This window comes from Juglans regia, chromosome 13 (genome assembly GCF_001411555.2).
Source record: "Juglans regia cultivar Chandler chromosome 13, Walnut 2.0, whole genome shotgun sequence".
NCBI lineage: Eukaryota > Viridiplantae > Streptophyta > Magnoliopsida > Fagales > Juglandaceae > Juglans > Juglans regia.
The window spans coordinates 39494499-39521493 of record NC_049913.1 but is presented as its reverse complement, the minus strand read 5'-3'; the positions used below and the strand labels follow the sequence as shown (position 1 = coordinate 39521493).

Sequence of the window (26995 nt, the reverse complement as noted above, 5' to 3'; positions counted from 1 at the left end):
AGGTGTGTTTGATCCGTGTGGACAACATCCCGACGTTGCGGTCCTTATCGATGTGGGGGTCATGGGCGTCACAACATAACCTTGAGATTACTCCATGTAGACTTTCTCAAGTAAATTAGAGCCACAGAGAGAAGCATTAGATACATCCATTTTGTTTAATTTTATAAACACACTTTCTCCTCATGATAATGTTGTTGTAAGGTTGTCTCAGACATAGTGACCAAGTCCAATACTCCATAAGAGCATCAAATTCTTGCTACATAATAGCTTACAATCGAGAATCAGGATCAACCTTGTTATAGCAATAGACTCAACTAGGCGCAAGCCAATGACTCTAATGTCATGAACAAGTTTGAAAATAAGAGGATAATCAAGATAATCAACCTCTATAACATACTTGTATTTATATTGATTCAGTACAACTTGTAATGAGTATATTGTAATGATAAGATGAGATGAAACATTTTTACTTTCCAAACGGGGTTATCATGACATGCCCTTATCTTTAGAGCATTTGAGTTTAATCTTGGATGAAGCGTTGTCTTTAGTACCATGCACAATCGATCGTGACCTTTCATGCTATATATCTTCATTAACAGCACATTCTAAGACAGTGGTAGAGCTTACAAAAGTTGGGTTTGTATTGGTTGTGTTAACAAAGGCTTTTGGAGAAACCCACGGAGATTAATTGAACAGCTAGCTATTTGGAAAATGTGCTGTTAATTATAAACGATCCATCCCTCGTCTTTGAAAGCGTCCTAAAAAGTACATAAATATCCACACTCCACTGATCAATAAAGGAAGAATCACACTAAATATTAATTAAGCACCATAGTCAAATTGGCAAAATATTACACAACATGCAACTTCATCATCATCTCATCATTCATGTTGCATATGGGCCGCCCGCCCACTTGCTCATGCAAGAATTCCAAATTATACATTATATAATCCCTGCACAAATATCTCGATGTTCTTTGTACTCGATTGGGATAGTACATAATATTTGTGTGATATCCATTAATCCAAGATAAAATATTGTCCCTAATTAATTAATCACTATAAATATACTTAATATTAAAAACCTTATATTAATGAAATTTATAAATATCCACAAATTAGCGAAAGACCTAAGACGACTGGTAGAACAATACCCAAAATTTAATTATAATTAATTACGTAATAATTAATTAGTCGATCAAACTATATATATAAATATATAGACCAACTGAAGTAGTTAATAAACCATAAGATTTAAGAAATTCAATAAAAGATCAGCAAAGCAGCACAAACATTGATCATGATTCATGATCTCATCATCCCGATCATGATATAGAAATCACATAAATACTTGCATGCATGGCCTTAAAATATTCCTGATAGATATAGTGCTCATGAATAAATATTAATTCCTTAATTAATTAAACCAGATGATGATCCATAAGAAACTCCTTGTCTTTCTCCAGCCTCTCCATGGTCCCAGCCTCCAAGCTAATCTCCACATCAATGCTCCTTCCACCCCCTTTTCCTTGGTATAAGTACACCATTCCGTCGAACCTATTGTTGGACCCACCTCTCACTCCCTCCGGCTTCCCCCACCCGAAGTCCACTTCGTAAACCTTGAACCTTGGCGAGCTCCCAACTGCCACGCAGTTCACTCCAGCATCCTTAAACTCAAATATCTTCGGTGAACTCTCCCACTCTTTGTTCCGCTCCTCTATCGCCTTGGCATTATGCATTTCTATCGCTTTTTGAATCATTGACGCACCAAACTCTGGCGGGTTGACCGATAACAGACCGGCTGCCGTCACTGTGAATACGGCCTGGATTAGGTTTCCAAAGTAGCTTTCTGGCATCGGCGGGTCCACCCTTTTCCTACAATCGGCAAAGACGGTGAAGACTGTGTAGTCTTCTGGTTTCAGTTCACGTGCATGGGTTACATGGCGCCAGATGTGGACGGAGAGGGATTGAAATGTGGAGAAGGGTTTTGAGGCGTCCCCTGATGGAGTTTTTGAGTTGACCGTTGACTTAATCTTGTCAATGGCTGCCTCGGAAAACCTGAAAAGTTTCTCCCGAAGTTGGGGTTTGGAGCCCGGCTTTGCGTCGCCGTTGGATGAGGCGAGCGGGTCCGAGTTGGGGAGTGAGAGGTCGAGCTTCACGCGTGTGCTACGGACTTTGGTGCGGTCCAGAAAGGGTGGGACAGAGATGGAAGGTGACCCACCGCAGATCTGGGCCCAGGAGCTCATGAAGTGCCAAGTGGAGGTCCCGTCGAGGATGGCGTGGTTGAATGCGCATCCTATCGCCAGTCCGTCTTTCAATTTCGTTAACTGGGAAGGGAATTAAAAGAAACATTATTGTTCTTATCGTAAGATGGGGGCTCCGGTCAAACGAGATGTCAAGTGATGTTTTGACCCGAAATGTAAGCTATATATATTAAAAAATATTTAAATTATATAAAAATAAATTTATAAATTAACGTAATTTAATATAATATATTATAATAAAAAATAATTTTTATTATAAAATAAATTTAATAAATATCATAAAATTATATTAATTTATAAATTTATTTTTATATAATTTATTTATGTATGTAATAATTCTAAATGTGTGACTGTCAAACAGTTTTTAATGATATTTAATAAAATAAAAATCAAAAGGGTGAGATGGATCATGAAGTACTTAAAGAATATCGGTCTGGTTTGGACAGCTAGCTGGTAGACGTTGGTACTGGTCCTATTCATATGCACCTATGTCAATGGACCATTAATTATGAGGGTGGAGGTAGATAGCATTTATTTTGAAATGTTTGAGTCTTGGAAGCCTGATTAACTGGTGCATGGCATACACTATTAGAGTTTGTGAAGTAATATTTGAGAGTCGTAGTAAGGCACAGGGCAGCTGAACTAGTAGTACTAGTGCCCGTGAGCAGTCACACAAAACAAACAAAAAAATAGTAAAAATGACAATAAGAGAAAATACATTTATGAATAAGTTAATCTCATAATGATCACACTGACAATCTGGTTGCCCCTCATAAATGTATGTAACAAATCTGATCTCATTTTTCGTTGGGGGTTAAAAAAGACTAAATTCATACATGCAATATGTTAAAAAAGACTAAAGAACAAATCTGATCTGATATAAGGCTAAATCTATATATAAATAATTATTTTAGGGAGACCAAATTCATACATGCAATATGTTGGATCATCCTGCAATGGTCGTTGAAACTAGAGCTAGCTATCAAGAATGGTTTTACCCTAAATTATTAAGCTTAATTATATCCAATTAGAAGAAAATGGTTACAAAGCAGTATTTTTGTTGAAATTGCATAAAAAAAAAAAAAAAAAAAAACGCGGCTGTGCTTGATCAAATTCAAGTACTGTTACCTGCACTGCCAACAGAGGCCTATGAAGGCCCTCCAAGTTCAAGATACCATTGTAAGGTATCAACTCCTCCAAAGTGCCGGTGCCGTCCTCGACCGTCAGATCAGCTATTTCAATGCCCTCAGCGGTGGCCTCCATCACCTCCACGCCGTCCATTTCATCGTCATATTCCACCCTAAAGACCCCCTCTTCATCTTTGCCTAGTCTCCCTGCAAGCTGATAGAAGTCTTCCAAAACCACACCCAGCCCATCTTTTAATTTCCCCACAATGTCCTCAAAGTCACTGATCCCTCTGTAAAATAGCAGCTTTTGGTTGTAGTAGAAAGCTATGTATGGAAGATCAAATGTTACCAGTTGGCATTCTCTTCTTCCTAGTTTCATGCGGGGCATGACATGGGTTTTGGAAGATATTCTCACGGTCCTCATCTCCCCCTCTTGCCCAAATTCAGCTGCCATGGATGATGAAAACGATTTTGAATCAAAGAAAAGCTAGCTTGAGTTTTCAAGATATGACTTGATACATGGTTCAAGTTATACTTATAATAAAATAAATGTCGTTGAGGTGCATTAATGAGTTTTCATAGGAGCAGTTGTGGCCCATTAATTTGCTAGCCTGTTAGGCCTCTGTCGTGGCCAATGTTGGTGGCAGTTGATTAGTTATACTTTATTTTTTTAAATGAAATGAAATAGGTTAAAATTAAAGTAAAAAATTTAAATAAAAAATTATTAAAATATATTTTTTAATATTATTTTTATTTTAAAATTTTAAAAAAATTAAATTATTTATTTTATTTTATGTGAGAATTTAAAAAAATTATAATAATAAAATGATAAATTTCCAAAATTTTAAATTTTAGTCTAAAACTGCGTTTGGATGTTGAATTGAATTGAATTGAATTGAATTGAGATGATAAAATATTATTAGAATATTATTTTTTAATATTATTATTATTTAAAAATTTAAAAAATTTAAATTATTTATTATATTTTATATTAAAATTTAAAAAATTTATAATAATAAATTAAAATGAATTGAAGTGAATTTAAAAACTAATCAAAAGCCTAAACCAGCCCTAAACCAAGAACTTTCCAGCCTTGCGTAATTGCTCAAAACTAATCACCTCGCAATATGTGTAAGGTGTTCGATCTGCAGGAGCTCGATGATCAACCGTACGTGCAGTGATCAAGACCTCGCATCTCTCTCTTTTTTTTTAATCATTTTTTAAACATCATTAATTAATAATTAAAGATATTTAAAAAAATAAAATTATTTGCAACCACATTTGATTGCGATTGTCCAAAAATGTTGCGTACGTCCCGAGTGATCTTTTGAATAAAAACTATTAGGATGTCTTTGGATATTGAAGTGAGTTGAGTTGAATTAAGTTGAGATAATAAAATATTGTTAGAATATTATTTTTCAATATTATTATTATTATTTTGAGATTTAAAAAAATTAAATTATTTATTATATTTTATATTAAAATTTGAAAAAATTATAATGATGAATTGAGATGAATTTAAAATCCAAACTCACCTTAATCGATCGAGTTTTTATAAGTTACTAATGTACTAATTTGCACTGTATTGCGATACAAACTATTTTATAATTCACTCGGTTCTGTCGAGTCCATGCATGTTCTCGTGGACAGACTTCTGTAAAACCCGATTCTGACTCGTTAGATAACAAAACACAAATGATCCATACATGAGTGATTCATATGATATGTATGTATCATGATATATTTATATAGTGCATATTAGTTATAACTTATAAATATAGTTGACTATATATCTTACATTAGAATATACCATGGCGGACTTCGTTGAAGTCAAAACCATTCCTCGTACTTCCTAAAAAAAGAAAAGAAAACTCATTCCTCGTACAACCGCCCCGTAATTAGGCAGCCGATGCTGAACAACCTCAAGGTATAACCCTTACATACCACTTGAAAATGAAATGTCTAACATAAACAGATACAATGACCTATTTTATATCAAGTCACGTCAATTAGTACAATTTGATCTGTGTGCCAAGTAGCTTTGAATATGAGTGTAATCAGTTCGATTTGGTTTTATTTTAAACAAAATTTGGGACTGAATCGGTATGTATCGATTTTGTATCAATTTCTCTTTTAAATCAATACTTTCAATTTTACTGATTTCGGTCTGGTTCGATCCGATTTTTCGATTTTAATATACTAGATACTATATTATATAATATATATATATATATAATAGTATATTGTAGTATATTATAATATATATATTATAATTGTATTATAGACTATAGTGATATATTATAGTATATTATAATATATAATGATATGATATTAGTATAACTATTAATACAATAGATTATAATGATATAAGATTTTAAAATTTAAAATTATATTAATTAGTAATTTATCACGTAATACAAAACTATTTTATATATGTTATATATTAGATATAAAAATTTTATATAATATAAAAAATTATAATATATATGAACCGATTTGATTCGGTTCGATCTGGTTTTAAAAAAAGAAAAATCGGAATCAGACCGAACCAAACTCGGTATTAGACCAAATCCACCGATTCAATTCGGTTCGATCCGGTCCACTTTACCGATTCACTTATTTTTTTACACTTTTAGTTTTGAATTATAAGTCTATTATTTAAATAAAAATAATTTGAAATATCGTACATCAATTAATATAATTTAAATGAGAATATGTAAGATAAATAGTAAATTGTTATCATCATATTATATATATTTTAAATACTTTTTTTATTTCTTGATAAAAAAGCAAAAGCAGACCTTGCTTTTATTTATAAGTATTTATGCATTTCAAAATCATTTTAGAAAGAAAAAATCTATTCATCATTAATTTTCTCATTCTTTTATGATGTAGTATTAAATGATGATTCATAAGTAAAATATAATATCATATCATGAAATGATGAGTAGCATTACTCTTTTAAAAATAAATTTTGTTATTTTCAATTGTACTAATTGACGTGATATGTTTTAAAAATAGATCTAATATAACATAAACTCATTCCTCCTCAAACTCATCAGATGTTATTATATCATGGATACAATGATGAAACTCTTTTTGAAAGTCTAAAAATTTATTATAGACATGTGCCAAATGTTCTGAAATTTTTTGTAAAAATATGCTACAAACACAACTGGTGAGTTGTATTTGCGAGTACCTCTACAATGACCTTGACCATAACTTTGTCATCATCAGTAATAATGGTTGAAGGAGTATGCCCAAGCATTGCTTCCTGCTATATTTTTAGTAACCATATATAGGATTCAGTTGTCTCATTGACTAACAACACACAACTAAATATTATGGTTTGGTGATGATGATTAACTCCTGAGAACGACATAAATGACATCTTATAAACATTTGTGAGGCAGGTCGCATGAAACGTGACAACATCTCTGAAATATTGATATGCAAACCTTGATCTTGCATTTGCCCAAAAACAGCTTCCCATACACCCATGCTCATCAACCTGCATGGAATACACAAACACAGGTTCTTTACACTGTAATTCAAGAAAGTATGCATACAACCTTTGTGCATCTCCCTCTTTAAACAATTTTCTTCTTTTATTTTTCAAATAATTTCCTACGTCATTTCCAATACAACTAATGTTAAAATCACCATTTGTTTCTTTGCTTAACACATACATTATTTTCCTTATCGGTACACCAGACTCATTCAAAGTGAGAATGATTTTTTTTGTACACGTGTCACTCATCTATGTCCACGAAACATACTAGTACTTCTTGGTGTGAGTAGCTCATGATTGTGTTCAGGCACGAACTTGCATACTTTTCACCTTTCACTATTTTTTTTATACACATGATAGTTTTACACCCAATATTTGTTTCAGCGAGTTTGAGAATTTGTCTTTCTTTTTGTTTGAGACTTTCATGCCTAAATCTCTCCCTTGTACAAACATAGTGTACTCCAATTAATTTTTTATCTCATCTTGATAATTGCATGTGGTTGGTCCTCATTGCAAAACATTTTCATCTTGCATACTCCTTGTAAAATGCTTGGGCATCCTCAACTTCATAAGTTCTTTCTCAATGAACGGTTCAAAAAGTCCACTACTAGAAGTAGACTTGAAATTGACTCATCTCCATTTTTCACATTCACTCTATCATCATCAAAATCTCTCAAATTCACGTCATCTCTCACATTCAAATCACATTGATCTTCTACAGTTTCAATCTCAATAGTTTCATTTACACCTTGTGGACAGTTTCTAGTCGTTAATATCTCAACACCATCACTATCCGAACCAATGTTTTGAATATCGTACCGGACGCTGTACCGGTCTAGGCACTGGAACGAAATATTTCGGTACCGGTACCGTTTCGGGATAGCATTTCGGGATAACATTTCGGAATGATCGATATATAAATAAATTATATATAAAAATTATATATAAAAATAATAGTTTACATATAAATAAATTATATATAAATACATATATATATAAATTATAAATAGTCTAGTCTGAATTGAGGGTTAAAAAATAAACTTATAGTTTGAAAAAATGAAAAAAAAAAAAAAACACTGGCCGAAATATCGGTCGGTACCGGCCGAAATTGAGGCCAGTACAGGCCGAAATTTAGGCCGGTACGGCCGATATTTTGGCCGGTACGAAAAATTTCGACCGTACCGGCCGGTACGGAACGAAATTCAAAACCTTGATCCGAACTCCACCCAAAATCCTTCATTATAACATAAAACAATGTAATCAATGTAGGATTCAATCCCAATATTATCAAATTACTATTCAAACTGCTATTCAAATTCACACCATTGCCTTGGGAAAAAAATACTGAAGTTGAACCAGAACAAGCATTACACAACATATACCCCAACATGTCGGAGGAAATTAATAGAAACAAAACAACAAAGATCACTTTCATTTCAAAAGAACTGAAACCAGTAGACTAACTCTGCACAAACCCAATCAGATTACCTTAAGTTCTCTAGAGTTAGTACTCATATTCAGAATCCCACAAAGAGGATAACAAATATAGCAATTTGTTTGGAAAATGAAATGCAATAAAAAAAACATTGACCATGTGAAATGCTTGGTTCGTTGTTGTGTGGACAGTGAAAAATCAAAGCCAAAAATCTCAAAAATCCTACAACAAAACACACACCATTAGAAATAGGGATTATAAAAAATTAGGGATTACAAAAAACAAACTTAGGGATTGTGTACCTGAGGTGGTCAACAGTTGGGAGGGTTTTCGTGAGGGAGATCGAATGAGAGAGAGGGAAGGAGAGAGAGAGAGAGTCGACCGATTGATTTCGGGAGGAACTTCCTGCGAGAGAGAGGGAATGAGAGAGAGAGAGAGAGTCGACCGATTGAATTAGAGAGAGGGAGAGTCAATGGAAGGAGAGAGAGGGAGAGTCAAGCGATTGAAGTTTGGAAGGAGAGAGAGACTCGATTGATTTCAGAAGGGGAGAGGGGGAGAGTTGAGCGATCCTGTGAGCATTATTGGAGAGAGGGAGAGTCTCGATTGGGAAGGAGAATCACATGATCTCCTGTATGTGTCCCCACTGTCACAATTGAGGAAGACTTACGTGTCAGCTCTCTATTGGTCTTCGATAAGACCACATTTAGGTGTCTCCGGTCAGAAGCATTTCTGCTTTCTTTTTCTATTCCCCCACCCTTTCTCCTTACTTCTTGTAAGTTCCCCACCCCCTTCCTTCCCGTTACTCACAACCCCCCATATATATATATATAATATATATATATATATCTCTCTAACCCTTCGTGTGTATATATATGTTATTTATTTTACTCTCTCTCTCTAAACTTTACATATATATATATATTCTCTGTGTGTGTAACCTCCACCCATAGTCATTGCTCCTTGCAGTTTTATTATCATAAATGATAATATTAGGTAAATTCTCATTCCTCGTAAATGATATATTTAACGAATTTTGAATATAACATTTGTTAAAATTTAGTATTGTAAATTGTTGAGAATTTATCTAGTTGATTAGGCTGTTAGGGTGTATTGAAGATGAATTTAATATTTAAGTGTTGGTGATAGGTATTAGTTAGAATTAATCTATGTGTATGTCACTGTTGTATGGTTAAGTGTAGACCTTATTTACGTTGAAATAATAAGGGAACATTGGCCAGTGTACATGCTGGTGCCTCTCGCTGCCAGCGAGGAGATGCATCACCCCTTCCACCACCATCACATCTCTTCGTGAAAGGGCTACCTGGCTTAGAAGTTCACAAGCCCCATTCAATGACTTACTAGTACTTAAAACTTTGCCCGATTACAAATTTAATTTAGTTTCTTAATCAGTGCTTGGAATGTTTAATAAAGCCTTCCTATTGCTGTATCAATTGTGGTCACCATCGCTTGTAAGACTAAACTCAAAACTCACTCGATCCCACGCCCAATCGACACAATGGTTCTACTTGTGTCGATTGAATTTAAAAAGAAAAAAATAAAAAAGTCAGTAGAATATGACCCACATGTCTGATACAACCCATGCATCAGATCAGTTGGATTGATTTTTGGCTGACCTATTTATCATATATATATATATACATATATATATATATATCTACTTATATATAAAGTGCGAATCGCCTATAAACAGTATTTTCGTCTAATATTTTCGTTTCCAATTTTACCCCTGCTTCTATTCCCAAATTTTGGTTTTGCCACTGACATTCTTCCTATTTTGCCCCTGATTTCTCCCGCGCCGCGGCCCGTCCGATTCTTTGTCGCCTCCAGTGCGCCGCCGCACGCCGGCGTGGCTAACACCGCCCCACCCATTCTTTTCCCCTCCGTCCAGCGTTCTTCCCCTTCCAATATCAGCTCATATTGTGACGCCGTTAACTGTCACGACGAATCCAAGCCGCATCTCATTTTTTTTTTCTAATTATTATTATTTTTTTAATAGGAGCGGCTGTGTTTTTATTGTATTTTATTGTGTTTTATTTCCTTTAATTTTGAATTATGTAAATATTGAATTCAATTGTTACATTTCAGTATAAATCTAATTTTTTCCTTATTAATGATTTTTGTTTCATGATTTATTAAGAAATAAACTTAAATATTTTTTTTATTTCTGGATAAATTGAATAGTTTATTAATTAACCTGAAATTAATTATACTATTTGAGGTAGATCTATAGTTTCTAATGTACTATAGTTTATTTAATTTTTTTTAAAGGAAAATGATAGGGTTACTACTATCTTACTACTCATTTACTACTCTTTTATATTTGATTTTTTTTATTTTACTTAATGGTTAATGAAGTGATTATTAATAAAATTATATATTTTTTTAATTTTTTCGATTAAGGATGTTAAAAAAATACTTCAAAGAAAATGATAAAAAAACAAAAAAACTTGAAATTAACTATAAGTAGTAATTGGGTAGTAATAGGGTAGTAACCCTATCATTATCTTTTTTTAAACGTAAATGATGAGACTTTATAAAATATATGATTAAATTATTCAATACTTACTACTCTAGTTTTGAATTTTAAAACTGACACATTATATATTTATTTTGGAAATAACAAATATACAACATGCGCATCCAACTATAATTATTAAGAGTAATAATAGTAGATTGGTTAGTATAATTACAAATTTTCATAAGGAAATAAATTATAACTTCTTAATAATTTAAAAATATAATATGTCATTATTATTATTTTATTTAGCCAAGTGTGAAAATGTTAAATAAATTAATGTTTTTCATTCTTATTATTTCTTATAATGTTTATGTTTTAATAATATTAAAAAGAGTTATGAAAATTTTTGAAGTAAATTAAGATGATGTGGTTTACATTCTTAAATTAAGAGCTAAACTGCCTTTAAACTAACGCAATAATTTAACATTATTTGTAGTGTTAAGTAATATGGTCTAGAATATGTTAATATATATTAGAACATTTTTAATTTTTTCCTTCTCTGAAAATTTATATAATGTTAGAGAGAGTTAGATGAGATGAAATTTTATAAAAAATAATTGAAAGAGAGAAAGAGTTAAATAAAAAATATTGTAAAATTAAAATATTATAAGACACTTAGATTATAATTTTATAATATTATTTTTGTTTTGAAATTTAAAAAGATAAATTATATTTTATTTGAAATTTGAAATTTTGAGAAAGTTGTAATGATTATTTTAAAAGTTTTGTATTTCAATTATGTTTAAAAATGAGATGGGATATGATATGAAAATTTTGGAATAAAATCTATTTTCAAATAGACTTTTATTTGAAAATAAGTAATGTATGAATAGTATTCTTATCAATTTCTCTCTCTCTTCTTTTTTTTTTTTTCATTAAATCCGATTCTCTTATGTTTTTGCTCTTTTGCCGATTAGGTGAGTTTGGATACTAAGGTTTTTTTTTATAGGTTAGATCCTAATTGAGATGAGATTAGTTGAAATGAAAATTAAAAGTTAAATAAAATATTGTTAGAATATTATTTTTTAATATTATAGAAACATTAACCTTTTAAACAATAGATTTTGGTAAGTTTAACCAAACAATATTTTATTTTTAGTAAAAGAAATAATCTTAATTTGCTTATGGATGTTACATTTCATTTAAGTGTATTCAATTCTTGAGTTTGCTGCCTAACAAGATCTAAAATTCTCATTATATGTTATTTTATCTAGAACTCGTAAAAATACTATTAGATATAATCATTGATATTAGGATTTATAATATGAGATAAAAAGGGAAATGATTTAGTCAAAAATCTTTACGCATATGCTGTTTGTGATAATATGATGATTTGCTTTATACGATGATTCTATCTGAAGTTGATCATATTTTATTATCTATTATACATCTAGTAACATTTAATAGTAGCCAACTAGGCATATGTGCAGCGCACGTTGCCCTAACTAGTATATGCTGCACGTATGCCCTAACTAGTATATAAATATATATATATTTATATATATAACGTGCTAAATTGAAATAGTACTCGGTTAGGCATGGGTTCAAGATTAACAGATACGTGAAGTTACAAAAATAATTAGCTAGCTATAGGTGGTTTTAAGCTGTAACTTTGTATGATAGCAGCACGGGAGGATGCATGGAAATTCATATGGACATGGTATTAGATCATCTCGTCAATTCGCAAGGATTTCCGATTCATCGAGTTGGTTCATCTAAATATAACTTCCGCGAAAAAAAATCTAATTGAGAAATCAGGCTTACTTTACTGATGTTTGGATTTGAAGATGATTTGAGATGAGTTGAGATGGATTATGAATAGTAATGAGATGAGTTGTGAATAGTAGTGAGATTTGTGAGTTAAAGTTGCTGAATAGTAATGAATAGTAGTGAGATGAGTTGAGATGAGCTGAGATGACTTATGAATCCAAACATGTATATATATACATATCTATTTATGTATATATACATATCTATTTATGTATATATAGATATATACATAAATCTATATATATGCACATTAAGGTCCCGTTTAGAACTCAACTCAATTGATTAGTTTAATTTTAAGTTAAGTCTAATATCTAAATGCCTAATTCGTAAATCACTAAATTCATTTCAATTCAAAGTTTCTTTATAAGTAAAACCTATAACTTTTTTAGCTCAACATGACCTTTTTACACACGAGATTCACAAATTTGAGAGGTGAGATGAGAATTTTATGTTTTGTTTTAATATTTAAAATATTATGTTTTAGTATTATTATTGTATTGAGATTTGAAAAAATTGAATTGTTAATTATATTTTATATGGAGAATTAAAAAATGTGTAATGATACGATGAGATGAGATGAAAATTTTATGTCTCATCCCACCTCTCAAACTTGCCCTTACACTTATCTTAAGTGAGTTTCCTAAAACTCATTTCACTATTTTAATTTATTTTTATTAATAAAAATTTTAATTCATTTCATCTCAACTCGATTCGAGATCATGAAAAAAATTATATATAAGAACTAGCTGCTTAATTAAGACCAGAACGCCGATATATATAATGAATAAGGAAAAATATTTGCATCAGCCCCACACCAGCACACACTCAACCTATTGAGTGTAAAAAAAAAAAAAGTGATATGAAGTGTGTGCTGGTGTGGGGCTGATGCATAGCATTTCCCAATGCCGATATATATAATGAATAATTGTCTTGTGCCGTACTGCAAGCTGGATGCGCATGATCCGCCCTGGCCGGGTTTCTCGTGATATTTGTACTGCCATTATTGTACGACGTGTGATATACACTATTCAATTATTTACCAGATTTGTTAATCTAAAAAAAATAGCATTTTCTGACATCCAAAACCGAGAAGCTTTACTTTAGAGTCATATATCCAAAACCGAGAAGATTTGTTAATCTAAAAGATCGCTATTGAGGTTTTAACTTACTTGCGTGTGTTTATTATATGTACATATATATACATGTATGCATATAAGAAGCCTTAATTAGGTGGGTGATGTAAAGCGCGCATGTAAATCCGTGGAAGAATTTTGAAAGATGGGGGGAACTTATTAAAGAAGCTGAGGGTCCTGATGATCATGATTTGTTAAATAATTAATGGGTCCAACAATTTGAACGGCGTACATAATGTCCTTTCCAACGATATATAGTTAGAGCTAATTACTCATGCATGCCGACTTTCATATATTAATTTGATCTGATCAACTACTTTGGTGACTAGCTAGCTAGCTAGGGTCCCCCAAGTGATTAACAAACGATCGATCAGCTGTGGCCTCTGTGTGTGTGTGTGGATGATATATCGGGAACAGGTACCCGCTAGCTAGCTCTACAACCAGTACTTCCTACTACTACAATAACATTGTATAAAATTATTGGAGAGTTAGATGCATGGATACTGGAGTAATTAAAATACTTGAATTGGCTTATATATATATATTTATATGTTGTGTGGGTGGGGTTAATACAATTCCCAAAATTAGTAGAATAATGCCTTAAGCATTAACTCCTACATGAGTACTATTACTATATATTAGTTATGGTTTAAGGTTTGCAGCTTTAATTTGATAGGTGGATCTGACCCACCTCTTCTTATATATAATGTATATATCGTTTCCATGTATTTTCACTACGTATTATGCATAAATAGCTAAAAGCTAGTTAAGTGATTACAGGTTTGAATCGTCTTTCATGAGCGTAATGAAAATTCCAGGCCATGTAATTAAAACAAATGCGTACATCTCTCACATGCAATACTGACATCTCACCTGCCAGTATATATATACAAGTTCGCATTAATCTGCATGCAGTACGTACTCTGATGTCTGCAGTGTAGATCTCATAAGAATACCTTGGTGCTCAAATCAAATCAAATCAAATCAAATCCAGTACATATATTTATATATATATATATAGCTTAATTTCATATTTGTACAATTACTTTGATTAAGGTTAGGATGGTTGTGATCCATGCGTTAGTTGTCATAGCCAATAATTAATACTACTTGCTTGGCCGATCGACCCAGTCTCAATTGAGAGATCTATCCATCGCTAGTCCAGCAGATCGGTTTTCAAGAGCTTCGAAATAAGTAATTGCAGCTAGCTAGGCTGGCCCCCTCCTCCAATCGATCATCCATCTGTTAGAATTATAAGCAGCCTATGATCTACTTTATATATAGCAGGTTCTTTTAACTCTATCTATCTACCTATAACAAATTTTACAAAAACAAATTTACAAATTGCATGACTAGAAACACAACCCATAACCAAGAAAGGCCCATTTGCTTGAAAGCATATATATAGATATTCGGTTTTCGGTAGGAAGAAAGTCCCAAAGCCCAAATCCAAAGCGTTTATAAAGTACCTTGGCCCCTAAAAGTGTAAGCCCAAGTCTAGAAATGCCACTATAGATTACCTATGGACCGATATAGCTCGAAGTCTAATGGATCCTCCGAACCCCGAAAAAAATATGGAAATGCGTACTGCTGGAAAAAGCTTCTCGAAGTCAAATGAATATAAGTGGTAGCTGCTGCATTGATAGATGAGGCTAATGACATCCTCAGGGCTCGAGCACGGACTGATTCCCCTGATGAGCTAATTTTCTGTTGGGGACCTCCATATAAATGTCCGTGTCATTGGGACTGCATGAATTGTACATTGGCTTTCTTCCTCAACTCTTCAACCCCGCCTTCCACCTGAAAATGAAGTCTTTCTCTCTTCGTGTTTCTCACAAATGTATAACTTAAGTCTGTGTATTGGTTTGTAAACCCATGTCTGAAACATTTTTCATTTTTCTTTTTTGTTCTTGTCAAGAGTTTCCTTTAGTACTTAATCGTGAATAAGTCGCCACTTTTTACATGTAAAAGAAATTGATTGTTAGATGATATTATTGTTCCAAAACCAAATTATCAAGAATCTGTGCAAAAATCAATGTGATTCATGTTGAACATTACTTTGGTGAATTTTCTGATGAATTGGGAATGGATGCAGGGTGACATAATGCCCAACAGAAATTTGAAACTCTTGGAATCGTGGCCGCTTGAATCAGGTCTTCGTGAGGAACTTTTACCCTCGTCTAAAACCCTCAAGGTTTTGAGATAAAGCATGCAGGATGAAGCTTCTCTTCAAGTTTAAATTAAATTTCATACGTGATTTTTCTCCTAAATTGTTATGAAATGTATCACTATCTGTACCCAAAAAAGGGTTTACCAGATTAAAAAGCGCACTAGTCAACTAAAAATAAACAAAGTGCAACATTCATTTAGATAAAAGGCAAAAAACAAGCCATCTATTTTGATTCAATACATTCAAGAAGAGAATAGGCAGCTGCTTAACAGTTTCAGTTTCTATGGGAGATCACCCACTACTCAATTTGCTTCACTCTTCAATCTTTTGATGTTATAACAAGCAACCCCAATGCACCAATAAGGGGGGCATCCAAACAAATAGAGCAAATATAGCATAATATACCCCCTCCATTAATCAACTTGAGAAATGTAGTTTCATTACAAATATGGAGGAACCAGAACAATGGAGCAAATATACTATTGGTCCCTCCCAAAAAACTGTAGCTTCATCACAAAATATCTTGCAACTCCAAAAATGGAGCAAACATACCATTGGACCCTCCCCTAATTAATCAACCAGAAAAATGAAGCAAATATACAAAATCAACTAGCTATCTTCCAAAAGCATGGGATCTTCCAATCACCAAAACTGCATCATTTATGATTAATATCTTGGATCATTATCCTGATCCGAGAGATGCAATCCTCTCCATTGCACCTAAATGAACAAAAAGTCACTACTATTATCTAAAAAAAATCTGAAAAAACTAAATATGATATTTCACGTCGAGACCACTTGCATTATAGGAGCACTCGATCTAATATGAAGAGCCTTTGTAGTGTATACCTGATCAACATGTGTCCTAAGGGGGGGCATAAAAAATGTTAAAAAGTGGCAACGCACTTAACAAAAACATTCGAATTCCCTACAATGATACAACACGTTTGAAAACAAGGGAGATGCACTGTATATGAAAGAACAAAAAAATATAGAAAAAAATACCACAATGTAGTTTGAAAATAGAACATCAATTATTGTCAAAAGCTTCAAGAAGAGAAAAATATGTTCCACCAAGACACACTAACACAAAAAGAAAAGAAAAGAAATCTCGACAAGGTTTATTGCTTTCAACCATATAAGGGAACACATTAAAGAAATGAAGACATAATGCAAACCCAGAAAAGCAGTAAATGATTGCCAATATCACCATAAGACCTAGGTATACAAACTTCTCTCAAATCTGGAAAAAGGAAAATGGAAAAAACATGTTACCATAAAAATCACATTTTCACAAAAACTTCTATTTCCATAGAAATCAAACACAACACATTATGTCACCAACACAAAACAGACTAAGGAAGAAGAAACATAATAAACACTTACAAGTTGCAACTAAGGAAAGGTGTATGCCTAAAGTCTTAAAAGGAACAAGGTTTGTTTTTCTGTATGCCCAAAATTTTAAAAGGAATAAGCTCTAATATTTATGTTTGGAATTCGCAAATTGAATTCCAGTTAAGATGACAATAATAAGAAACAAACTGAACAAGAGTAGTTAAGTGGGATGCCCTTTAGCCTCTAAAGGACAATATGATAGGATTAAAAACACATGCATGCAGCTGTCCCAAGCAGAGTATTAATTATTTAAAATCAATATTCCTTGCATACAATGTCTGATTCTCTAACATGGGCAATCTTTTCAACTAGAATTTTACGTATATAGGTAAACCTCTACGTATAGAAGTTGATTAAAGATAAAGGTTAGTGGTATCCAAGTACCCACATATCTGTATGCAAGAAGATTAAGGATTACAATAACAAATCCTTTCTAAATCAAAGATACAATAATCAGCAGACCCATTATACCAAACTATAAATACAAGAAACAAATCTCATCAACAAATTAACAGTCCCAAAAAAAAGCAGCCACTGTATCTAATCGGAACCCCAAAATAAATCAAAATAAGAAAGGAAACATAGCCTTTGGCCTAATTTGTATACTCATTTGGGTTTCTTTCAATCATATGTCCTAAATCCTGTAAAATGTAAATGCATAGATGCGTGTAAAGAGAGAAATACAAACAAGAAGTAAGAGAGGAAGAGGAGAGAGCAGAGAATAAATTGGTCTCCACTTACCTTTCCAAACTGTGCAATCAGAGGATGGGCAGGGGAAGGGTCGCTCAGAGAGGCGGCGTCGCCGGTGGCGGTGGGTAGAGCAACAATGCGACGCGGGCGAGGGAGGAAATTTTTCGCGCGGGGCAAAGTCGAATGAATTGGGGAAGAAGAAAACAATAAGATGAAAACGCACGTTTTTATTTTCAAATTTTTTTTAAAAAAATTATAAACAGTGCAGCCACGTAGGGTGTGCAAAGTGTGCACCCCTACAGTGGTTGACCCGTAGAAGGACTCAAAAAATATAGACATCATGATGGTCCCTTCCTCATTAAACGCGGGTGCGGCATGTGAAGAACTCTTCAACGCTCTGATCCTCATCTTTTTACCAACGTTAGTCACCACGTGGTTGCATCCATCACATCCTAGGATAACTGTTACGATTTGTTATTTTTTTTAATAATGTTATTATTGATGCCAAAAATCGCACACTTGCTGAAATAGAAGAAATAATCATTCTCAACCCGTTATGACGATCTGAGCCTTGATTGGTGCAGTCTGGAACCCCCGGTATGGTCCGGTGTAGTTGTGCGTACGTCTATAATAGTGAATGGAAAATAAATACTGATAATGTAAAAGAGAGAGACATACAGATTTACGTGGTTTGGCACAAAGCCCGTGTCCACGAAATTTTTGGAGAGTGAATATCCACTATAATAAGCTTATTTACAGTCTCTCATCTCCCATCATTTCTCATTGTACAATGGTGATCTTGAATATATTTGTTGGAGATTCTGTTCTTGTTGGAGCCCCTTTTCGAGAGGTTGAAGAAGCTGAAGAAGAAGTCGAAGTCCCCCTCGAGTCGTCTGGCCATTTCATTTTATCTCCCCCCTCTTTCAGTGTGCAACTCCTTTTGCGTGCCCCTCGTTTTGCCTGTCCATAGGGAGTGGTGGGGATTGGCTGTCTTTCCTTTGCGTGCCTGACATCTTTTCTTCTCTCTACTTTCTCCTTTTCTTGTCCCTTTCTCCTAACACCCTCATTTCCCTTGTCCCCCCATTGTCTCCCCTTCTTCCCTCTTCTTTTGTCTTGGACCTCTCCCTTGGGCTGAGCTCTTCTAGATTTGGTATATTTTACTCATTCAGTTGCCCACGATTCTTAAGGGCATTTTGTTCCAAAAAAGACATTGAGAATCTTTAAATATTAAATATGCAGTCGAAATGATCCACCGAGGCCTGTAGAGAAATAAATCCTGAGAGTGGGTTCTTGGTTATTCATTTCACTCATGTTAAGCGATAAAGATTTTCGGGCGAGAAGTTGGGAGTTGTGCACGACCGCATAAGATGCAAGCGTGGAGCTCGGATGTGGCAGGAGGCATACTCGACCACTTAAGATGCGAGCGTGGAGCTCGAACGTGGCGAGAGGCATACTTGACCGCGTAAGATGCGAGCGCGGAGCTCAAACGTGGTGGGAGATGTCCTCAACTGTGTATTTGGCGAGCACGGTGGCATGTAAATGGGTATTCATCCAATAATTTTTTTTCGATGGTGCTAGTAAGATTTTCCTTTTCCATCATGAACTGCTGTTAATGTTTCCATTTTATTGTCAGTTTTGGAGTTTGTATGTGGTAACCCATGCAAAGTGGTCAGGAAGCTCGTTGGCCCCTAGATCCACCTTAAGCGGTTTCCGAGCCCGTCGACTTGTTCAAGAAGGTATCCTGCGCAAGATAGTTGTGGAGCTAGGAGGCTCGTTACCTCCGAAGGCTCATTCCCAAATGAGTCTCTCTGGCAGTGGTTATGGCACGAGTGAGTACACGGGGTGAGCTGGTTGTGCGGCACATGGGCGTGCGCATGGCCACGCGGCCCATCAATGTCCGCATGGGCTTGCGCACTGGAACTCGCATTCGTGCGTGGCGTGCTGTTGCGTGCAATGTCACGCCACTAAGCCGCACACATGGGCAGGCGCTCACTAACCTCGCTGGCCCACATGCTGGGTGCCCCATGTGTGCTATCACGCAGGCCAAGGCATGCATGCATGCAAGGCGCCCCGTGTGTGTCACCCCATGAGCCAAGGCATGCCTGTGGGCTAGCCAAGGTGTATGTCCCCACCATGACTAGGGCATGTGCAGCATCTCTAGAGGCAACTCGACGTGGAGGTCTAACAGATTGGCTATGGGAGGTTTGCCACTACTTAATAACTACTTAATAAGTTAATGGTAGTTTTCGACACGTGAGCTTGTACGTGGGAGAGATATTAAAGGGAAAGAAATTGACAAGATTTTGGGATGTGCCACAACCCAGAGAGATTTCTACATACATGAGAAGCATATATATATATGCAGTTGAAAACCTTAGAGGAAAAAAAAAAAAAGCTGGATGTTGAGCAACTGGACTTAGGCCTTTTCGTGGGTTTCTAGGTTTCGAAGTGAGTTGGGCCATTTTAACTGATTTAAGAATCTCTCGATCTTGCCCATATTTTTTTGGGCCAAGTTCCCAAAATTTCCAATGGCCTCTTCTCAAATTTTAAAATAATCCAACTCATCACATAAATTTTTTGGGTCAATTATCAAATAAATTAAAAGGTTGCACTTAGTCCATAAAATATTAAAAGACCTTAACCTAATTATCAAGCCCAAGAAAAATTCATATTTCTTCATAACAAATTTTGGGTCCGTAACTTATTCCAAAATTATTTGTTAAATTTAATTTGAGCTTTTCATACATATTAACCCAAAAATAATTTAATAGAACTTGCGATTAGCTTGGGCCTTGTTTTGGGTTTGGGTGTTACAAACCATCTAGTCTTCCCATCATCTCCTTGTCTAGAATTCCTTTTATGGACCCAAAATTCCATATGCTTAGCATACTTCATATTGTAAGACTGAACCTCTTTCTCAATAAAATTTATATTCTGACCTTGGATTCTTTAATGGTTTCATTGTTATCTTCATCATTATTAGGTCTTTCTTCAACGCACTCATTATCCGAGAGCTCCATATCGAAATCCATGCCAACTCAAGTGGAGGAGTTCCCTAAGCAACCATTAAAAAAAATGTTGGTTGAATATTAGCAAGTATTAAAATGTTTTTTATGCACATAAAGGAAATATATAATCTTTCATAATAGAGAGAAAATGAATACAATTAATCTTTCATAAGCTTCCATCGACCTTGCGAACCAGCAAAACAGGAAAAGAAAAGGGGCTGGAGCTTGGTCTTATCACCCCTGATTTCAGTAGCTTAATCACTATTTTTTCGATTTCTATTTTTTGGTAGTAGGGGTATCGATAGGGCCTATTAGTGATGGATTGGGCGCCTTCCTTGAGGACTATATGATGGTCATGACTACGGGGTGGGGGCAACCTCTTAGGCTCATTAAAAACTCCATGAAACTCTCACAGCAACTGTGTAATATTACTATCCAAAATTTTAGAATACTGCCCATCACATTCGACAGACATAATCTGTAACAAATTCCCTTTCCTTTAGACATAGTCGCCCTAAGCATCTTGTGACAATCCTCCACAACTGATGGTTTCAACCTTAACCCTTGTAATTCAGTCAACTTCCCCTCATGCATAAAACTCATCAACAACTTAGAAAAATTCCAAGTGATGGGGCCAATGTCTCTAACCATTGGATTCCTAGCACAACATCACAACTAGCAAGAACAAGTAAATAAAGAAAGGGTTGAAACAAGGTGCCTTGCACCTTCAAATTTATTGCATTGCACACTCCACTCATTAAGCATTGACCATTAGCTATCTTAACTTTTAAGGTCATAGAAGGATCTACTGGCAGCTTCAATTTTGGAATCAAAGTTGAGTTTATGAAATTATGTTAGCTGTTTGAATCCACATAAATCACTAATTGCTCCCCCTTAATGTTGCCCACCAGCCTCATTGTTCTAACTCTGGGAGTTCAAAAAATTGCAACCAAGGAAATCTCAGGTTCCTCCACCTTATCTCCAGCCTTGTTTTCCTAAACCTTTTCTACATGATCATTAGGTTGGTTGCGTCCTTCCTCCACTAACTCTTCTTCATTAGCTTGTAAAAAATAAATCCTTGAATTTTTGCAGTTATGTGTTGGGCTCTACTTCTAGCACAGTCTCTTCTTGCATTTCTCATCTATTTGGGCCGAGGATAACTATCTCTAGTGGTGCCCATGGGTTTAGGCCATTTACTGCTACTGCTTCCTGAGAAGGATCCTCGGGAAAAACCCCCAACTACTTCACTAGTCTTCTCTATTATAAGCTTACGTGATTTTTTATTTTTTATTTTTTTTATTTTATTTTTTTTTTACTGAAGAGGTATTTCTCTTGTATTGGCTAACCCATATGCTTCATTCAATCTAATAGGATTGAACATTCTAATGGGAAGGCAGATTTTATCTTTTAACCCACTGAAGAAGCAACTCAGCTTGTGCATATCGGAAAGTCCTCACAATCGATTGGAAAAGGGCCTCTAACTATGCCTTATAGGCAGCGATGGAGCTAGTCTGTTTTAATCGAGTTGATCTGGTGAAGGCATCTCAGTCACGGAAATGGACCTATCCAAAGATTATTGGTACCACACAAGAGCCTCCACGTCCATGTGATATAAGGCCATGAGCACGCATTGGGGCATAGGAGTCTGATGGAATTCAAAGTACCGGTTTGCCTTGAAGACCCAAGCAGCTAGGTTGTCTCCATGGAAATGAGGAAACTCCAATCTAACACCCCTGAAATTCTCCCTCCTTGGATCTGGTGGCTCCTGGTCATCAATGATCATAATGAGGCTCACGTTGCTGTTGATTTTGTTGTTGATGCTATTGTTGAGTTTGGGACATGATGAGGGTACACATCATGTCATTTAGTGTCTCTATATTAGCCATCAAGTCTTGTATAGTTTGTTTTGTGTGTGCATTTTGCTGTTGAACTTCAATTAGTTGCTGTTGAAAGGTCTCTTGTTGTTGATACTTGGATCTTGTATTGTCTTCCATAGGATCAGTGGATACTGATACCAATTGTTAGAGTTCTCTTGTAATGGATAAATGTAACCAGCGAGTGTTAGGAAATGTAGAAGAAGGATGTTGTAATGAAATAAAATGCAGGGATGAAAAGTGTTTGATGAACTGCTCAAATAAGCCACAAATGTATTGATAAGGGTTCTTCGAGGGAAACCCAAACTCCTTACAGATTCAGGGTTAGCAAATTCCATATATTCTTCTTTCAACACCTTCCTCCCTTTAAGGATGATGCCTCCTCGTAACAAACTCTCATGTGACAATGATAAACTAACCAACATAATGCTAAAAGAAAATCATAGTTGTCAAAACGCCTCGTTTGATGTCTTTAGTCCCAAATGATGCGTATTACATTTACTCCACTAAACAACAGACTATAGCTTAATTAAACGGTGTGTAATGTAACCTTAACTAAACAACAAACTCAACATACTCTTAAACAATCCGTTTTATTCAACTCTATTCATCTGCTCCTCACTGAAATTAGACGACGCCGTTTCTTTTTTACTCTTTCTTTACTTTACTTCGCAGAATCTCATCTCCTAGGTCCCTTCACCCACGTCTTCATCTTCTTCCGCTTCCCTTCTTGCACCGTCAGGTCCCTAATAGAAAATTACTAAGATAACGTAAGTAATGGAAAACAAATGATCAATAGCTAGAATAAATTTCTTCTTTCTGATTATGTAAAAATAAAAAGAATCACAGCCGGTACCTTTGGACAGAATCAAAGCCGATATCTTTAGACGGAATCACACAACTTTGCACAGCTTTGGGCGAGGACGAAATCACACGGATCACAAGTGAACAAAATCAAACGTCCACTTTAGTGGATTCAAGTGGGTGAGGTCTAAGGAGATTAGGTTTCAAAATAGAGGTTGGTGACGTCTGAGATTAGGTTTCAAATTGGCTTCAGAGGAGCTGGCCTCTGCCATTTTTTTTTTCTTATCCAGGTGGCTTGCCAACTCAAGCAATATACCCGAGTGTTATAAAAGAGGGTGCTTCTACACTTAAGCCTCTACAGTAACTAACACCACACATTGCCTATGTGGCTTTTTTTTTTTTTTTAAATTGCTACAGTAAAATGAGACGTTTTACTCAAAACCCATCTTCCCTTTCTAAACAGTGCATTCAAATTTCAGGTCTCTCCTACTCGGTTCCTGCATTCTTGTCCCTCATGCTCGGTTCTTGCTGTCGTCCACGTGCCGTCTGCCATCGTCTGGGTGCCGTCTGCTCAAAACCCATCTTGCCTTCGAATCTCTCTCTCTCTCTCTCTCTCTCTCTCTCTCTCTCTCTCTCCAGCTCGGTTCCTCCCGATCCTCTGTCGTCGTCCGCGTGCCGTCTGTCTTTTGTCGTGCCGTCTGCCTTCTGTCGTGCCATCTGGGTGTGCCGTGCGTTCTGCCGTCTGCCTTCCGGCATCTACGTTGTGGTCATCCATTTTACTGCTTAGTCCTCTTTAGTTGGATTTTCTGAGATGTTTCTTAATCTTATATCTTAGGGAATCTGATCTATGGGGTTGCACCAACAACATTTTTGGTTACTGCTGCATTTTGTTTGTATTTTCTATTTTCGTATGTTTTAGTTAGTTTTCTTAGTGTCTCTGAGTTGAGCATTTTATATTGAACATTGTTAGTTTAATTATTTTGGGAGTTTTAAGGTTGAAAAATTGTATTCAAAACAGCATCTAGTTTACTTTGAATTTTACAATTCAATCAGTACCATAGCCCATTTAGCATAACTAGGTATGTATTTGATTTTCTTTTGAGCATTGCATACCATTTTCACTTGCTAAATTACCTAAATGTAAACTGAAAGTTGCCTGGAAAACTCTTTAATATCCCGTAAACAAGCTTTCAAGATTTAGGAGCATTGCATACCATTCTCATTGGAAGAGTGTTATGTATTTTTATGGATCTTGGAAGACTGTTATGTATTTTTATGGATTATTGGTAGACTGTGATGTATTTGTTATGGATTTTGGAAGACTGTTATGTATTTTTATGGATTTTTGGAAGACTATGATGTATTTTTTATGGATCTTGGAAGACTTTTATGTATTCTTATGGATTTTTAGAAGAGTGTTATGTATTTTTATAGATCTTGAAAGACTGTTATGTATTTTTATGGATCTTGGAAGATTGTTATGTATTTTTATGGATTTTTAGAAGACTGTGATGTAGTTTGGGTATGTTTTGTATTTTTGTGGATTTTGGGAATCATGTGATATATCGCCACCTATATTAGGTGTTCTGATGTACCAATGCCACATGTTTTGTATGCTCATGGTAGTGAATTTAGCCCTGATTAACAATATATTTGTCATCTCAAAGCAATATAGTAAAACAGTTTAAGGAACAACAGGTTTCCAACACAGGCATTAACATTAATACAATTAGTACAATTAATATACATTAATCCGTACCATCCATCTATAATTTACTTCTTCAAAATATATTTATAGTCCAAGACAACTAAATATTATTACAATTGATAACACCCAATAAATACATAATAATATTCGTGCACATCTATTCTCTACGAGCTACTTTCCAATTTTCTTCTCTTGCTTGTAAAGAACATTCTCTCTCTTAACAAGTTTATCTTTCGTTTTCTGAACTTCATACTCGCGCAACAGTAAATCGTCCTCCCTTTTTCGAGCTGCATTCTCTCTTGTGCATATTTTCTCCTCTACCAATTGAAGTATATCTACCCATATAAAGAATTGACACATTTCTTCTCCCAACATGCAAATTGTTAATTCCAAGATTGTTAAATATGCCAAATTAAAAAGTACTACAAAATTATGATAAAAAAATATGCTTTACCGTGTTCTACTTCGGGCAGACGTAAAATTTCCTTCTAGGATTTTTGTTAGTATGCGAGGTCTTCAATGATGCTTTCAACCCACACCAACAAGTTGGTGTTTCGATTTGCAACTCATCAACAACACATGATGATTGACTCGAGGCCATAAGTGATCTAAATGAAACATTGAGCAAGAATTATTGAAAAAAGATTCCACACACATGATGCATTTGAGCAACTACTAAAACATCGTGTAAACGCAAGTGGTGCATGAATGTTGTAACATTCGGTCACTAGGTGCAAGTCACTAGGTGCAACCTCTATAGATAGAAAGATTATCTCGACCGCATTAAAATGCAAGAGGAAACACTTGACCTTGTGTTTGGCAAGAAGTTGCCTCAACCGTTCAAATTGTGTAAATGAAGACACTCAACTTGTATTTAACAGAAGATTGCCTCAACCACACTATTAGTGCGAGTTATTAAGAGACCCTTGGCTTGCATTTGACAGGAGGTTGCATATAGTCCTTTCATTCTAGCATAGTTTTTGAAATTGTAAAATGAGCTATCCGTGGTCCGCCTAATACAAGCACATCTAACTTTAACTTCGAATTTATTATTTATAAAATATAATCTCTATATCTATAAAAATAAATAGAAATATACTTTTAACACTTAAAGAGATCAGAAAATATAATGTACTTAGTATTAAAAATATTACTTTATTCTTTCAAATGATTGTGACGGCGTTCTGCTTCATTCAACTATCGTTTTGTTAAAAAAGAAGGATTGGGATCAGACAAACGTTGAAAATTCCATTCCCAGACCTTGAAAAAGGTCTCATAATGAGCTGGGATTGTACATTTATAATCACTTCCGATGTATCAGCATCAAATTTGTATACAAAATTAGTCCCATAATTGTTAGCAAGCAATAAATTAGATTACAACGATACTCAATCACAGAATGAATGGTAGGTACAGAGAGGGATTATATCATATCCCAATATAATAAAATACATACAACTTCATTTCACAGAGGGGGTTCGCAGATGGAGATGGGCAGATTGCGTATGGGAGATTTCAGGAGTTAGATTTCCGAGATGGGGAGGGAGCGATGGAGACGAGCCATGGA

At 34.8% G+C, this 26995-nt stretch overlaps 1 protein-coding gene and 1 non-coding gene across 2 annotated transcripts; both read right to left on the bottom strand.

Moving 5' to 3' along the window:
* Positions 1-1234: 1234 nt before the first annotated feature.
* LOC108982684 (BAHD acyltransferase DCR) lies at positions 1235-3938 on the bottom strand. The gene is made up of 2 exons (XM_018954122.2): positions 3393-3938; positions 1235-2327 (listed from the first exon to the last, which is right to left on the bottom strand). Exons 1-2 carry the CDS (start codon positions 3843-3845, stop codon positions 1422-1424), a joined length of 1359 nt encoding a protein of 452 aa, XP_018809667.1. The 5' UTR covers positions 3846-3938; the 3' UTR covers positions 1235-1421.
* A 22711-nt stretch (positions 3939-26649) lies between these two features.
* Positions 26650-26742, bottom strand: LOC118344409. The gene has a single exon (XR_004798180.1). It is a non-coding gene; the product is annotated as a small nucleolar RNA snoR69Y (small nucleolar RNA).
* Positions 26743-26995: the final 253 nt, after the last annotated feature.